This window comes from Plasmodium gallinaceum (genome assembly GCF_900005855.1).
Source record: "Plasmodium gallinaceum strain 8A genome assembly, contig: PGAL8A_v1_83, whole genome shotgun sequence".
In the NCBI taxonomy this organism is placed as follows: domain Eukaryota; phylum Apicomplexa; class Aconoidasida; order Haemosporida; family Plasmodiidae; genus Plasmodium; species Plasmodium gallinaceum.
In genome coordinates this window covers 60983-64896 of record NW_021628246.1, presented here as the reverse complement: position 1 = coordinate 64896, position 3914 = coordinate 60983, and the positions used below count along the sequence as shown (strand labels likewise).

Below are 3914 nucleotides of genomic sequence, written 5' to 3'. Positions count from 1 at the left end.
ATACGAAAAATATACAGTTAGCCATACAAGTGCTAGATAAAAAAAAAATAAAAATTGAATGGTAGAAAAAATAATGTTTGAAAAATATAAAAAGTGATTTATTGACAAAAGAGTTTCTATTTAGCAAATTTTTGTTTTGAATTTAATGAAAAAATTTTATATAAATGATAATAAAATTTTCATGTTTATAATGCTTACGTAAATTAATTCGTATTTCATTAATTACTTATGTTTATTAATTTTTGAGCAATTAATTTGAATTGCTACATATTAAACATAACATTACAAATAAAATATATGCACATAGAATCAATAATTAAAGAAGATTTATATTTTTAATTAAAATAAGGATTTTTATTTTATTGAATAAGAATAATTTTTTATATTATTCTCTTTTAATTTAAATAAAAAAATTAAATAGAAAAATGAAAAGGAATATTTTTTTTTTGTAAGTATAAAAGATTAACTAAAAATTTATTATTTTTTGATTTTTTAAACAATATATCTATTATGAAAAATATAATTAAAAATATATAATAAATAAGAGGTTATAGTATATAATTAATAATTTTAGGATTTAGGATGTGGGATTTAGAATTTTAAATTTAAAATTTTTATGTTTTAGTTATAGATTTAGCTTTTAATAGACATTTCTGCGTTAAAATTAAAAAAAAAATTTTAAAACTAATTTTTTTTTCAAAAATCATATTGTTTTAAATTATTTGTTAATTTCTAATTTATATTTCCATATTTTTTATTTTTAACATATAATATCCTTACTGAAAAAAAAGGGAAATATTTCAAAATTCATTAAAAAAATATTAGAAATAATTTCTCAATAATTTTTTTTACTTTTTTTTAAGATACCAAAAATGGATCTTAATCCTAGTGATCCTATTAATATTAATTCCAATAAGAGACTAAATGAGGGAGATTCAACTGCAGGTTTCGCTCATAGGGAAATTAAAAATGAAACTGTTACAATACGAGAAAATCCATTACAAGATGATTTGAATTCACGTGATGCCATTCAAAATCCATCTAAAGATATCAATTTGGATTCAGTTACATCAAAAAATCTTCTTCATAAAAAGTCGTTAAGTATTTTTCAGTTAGTTATCATTTTTATTTTTTTCCTTCGTTTTAAGGTAAAATAAAGTTTATAATTATAAACTTTATATATATTATAAAAAAAAAATTTTAAATCATTTGTAATAATTTACAGAAAACTTACTCTCTTAAATTGAAAGCTAAAAATGAAATGAATGTTAGGTTGCAGAAGATATTGAATAATTGCGATAAAAAGATGAAAGATGATTTGGAAAATGAAATGCTAGAAGAAAAAAAAAAAATGGAAGATGGTCAAAAGAAACTGCTAAAAAAAAAAAAAGAAATGGAACATAGGGAAAAGGGAGTTCTAAGACATAAGGAAGAGTGGGAAAGAACGCTAAAAGAAAAGCATGTGTGTCATGAGAGTATGCTAAAAGTATTAGAAGGGCGGAAAAAGAAAATTACAGAAGAAGGCGAAAAATGGGAAAAGAGAATGATAATAGAAAAAATGGAGTTGGAAAAGAAAATGCTAAAAAATAAGGAAGAGGGGGAAGAGAGAATGCTAAAAGTAATTGAAAAGTTTGAAAAGAAAATGCTAAAAGAAAAGGAGAGTGGGTGGTTAATAAAAGGCTTCATTAAGCTTTTTGGTAATAAAAAGAACTAGCTATGAGAAGAATACGTAGTTGGTTATGATAACGCGAAAAAAAAAAAAAAAAAATTAATGAAATTTTTTTTTGAGATATTTTTCTTTTGAAAAATGAAGATATTTAAAAAAAAAAAAATAGAAAAAGATATTTATTTTTTTTTATGAAATGAATGAAATGATTGAACTGGAAAATAAAGGGAGAAAAATTTTTAAAATTAAAATCGAGAGTAAGATTTAGCAGCAATAAAAATAAGGTATTAAGAAGATAATAATGTTTTCATAAAATAGTTTAATATGCATAATATTCATATTTTTAATTTGTGAGAGAAAATTTTATACATATGACAATAAAATTTTCACGTAAGTAATATTCACATAACTTATATGCATTTTTAATAATTGTTTATGTTTGCTAATTTAACAGCAATATATTTAAATTGATGAGAATAACTCATCATAAAGAAACAAGTAATTTACCTTTAATTAATAGTCAATATTCAATAAGGATTTAAATTTTTAATAAAAATAGGGGTTTTTATTAAAGTAAATGAATTCCCATTGAAATTAAAGAATGCTGAACGAAGTAGAGCACATAATTAAGAATCACTCGTTCAAAGTATATAAAAATATATATAAATACAACAAAATCGTAGAGGCATCTCTGAATGTTCTTTAATAATTTGTTTGATCAATACTATAGTAAAATCACCGAATACCCAGTTAATAAAACAGTACTCTAGCAAAGTCAACAAACACTCAGTCAATAAATCAAGCACTCACATAACTAACTACCTATTTTCCGTATAAATAATTATTTTTATCCTCAACAAGGTTAATAAATTCTTTTATTAACAGAATATCTAATAAATCGTGTACTTTTCTTCAATTTATTTTAATTATTTGTTTGGAATTTACACAGCCCTATACCATTTTCATTGTTTTGTAACTTATTAACAGTTGATTTACCTTTTCTAATTTTATAAATATTTTACTCTTGCTTTATTGTTTCGTATTATTCTTCATTTTTACATATACTGTTAATTCTATTTCTTATTCTTTTAAGTTCTTCATTTTTTTTTTTTTCTAGACAATTTTTTTACTTTAGTAAAAATCACTATATTTTTATTAAAAACATAAATCTTCATTAATTATTAGTTTTAAAGTACAAAACATTTAATTGCTATTTCTAACGATTAGTGTTTGAAAAATCAAGTCAACTCTTTAAAATAATAAAAATAAGCAAATAATATAAATACATACTTAAATTATTACTGGAAACAATGAAAATTTAATTTTCAAAAATAGAAAATTTTCTTTTATTAAAATATTAAAAAAAAATTTTGAGAATTTCTTCTATAAAATTCACACCTATTCAAATTCAAAAAAATAATTAGTAATTTATGTTAAGAAAAAAATATATATAAAAAACATCAACTGTTTTTAATTTTTCATTTATTTTTTTTAATTAGATTTTGCGTATGTATAAATGTCTATTTTCCATATAGAAATTTAATGATCAAAAAAGCTAATAAAGCTTTTATTAATCATACATATAATTTCTATTGTTATAAATGTTTTTTTTACACTAGTACGATTATTTGATATACATTATTATAATAAGAATGAAATTAATATTATTTATTTTTATAGAAATAACTATGATAATACTTATATATAAATGATTATTTATGTATTACTTAACCTTTGTGAATTGGTATATAATTAACTGTATTATCTGACTATTAATTTATTCATATTACAATTACCAAACAATAGTTATAAATAATATTTTTTAATTTATGAACATTACCTTACTTATAATTACAATAATTTCTACATTTAATGGACTATTGTTTGGATAATTTTAATATTAAAATATACAATACATATATTATTTAAAAGATTTCAATACCATGGAGCAATATGTATAAATGTACGACAATATTATATTTTACGTATTTTTAGTTGGAAAAACAGCATTTATTTATTATAATAAAAAAATATAAATCATGAAAACACACTTTTATTAAATATTTGACTATTTTTTAATGTAAAATAAGTGATAAAAAATTAAAAAGGTAGTATTTATGCATATACTTTTTTATTTATGTTATATGGAAGATTCATACAAATTAAATTAAAAAAAAAAAAGTTCTTAATAAAATCCTTTAATAATGCTTACAAAGATATCTTATAGCACTTAAATATTTTAGAGGAA

At 19.9% G+C, this 3914-nt stretch overlaps 1 protein-coding gene across 1 annotated transcript, besides 1 other annotated feature; it reads left to right on the top strand.

Moving 5' to 3' along the window:
* Window positions 1-872: 872 nt before the first annotated feature.
* Window positions 873-1714, top strand: PGAL8A_00270900 (fam-i protein; the record flags this gene model as incomplete). Its single annotated transcript, XM_028671690.1, has 2 exons — window positions 873-1148; window positions 1226-1714. The coding sequence occupies 2 exons, from the start codon at window positions 873-875 to the stop codon at window positions 1712-1714; spliced, it is 765 nt and encodes a 254-aa protein (XP_028528317.1).
* A 295-nt stretch (window positions 1715-2009) lies between these two features.
* Window positions 2010-2429: a repeat region.
* The last annotated feature ends 1485 nt before the right edge of the window (window positions 2430-3914 follow it).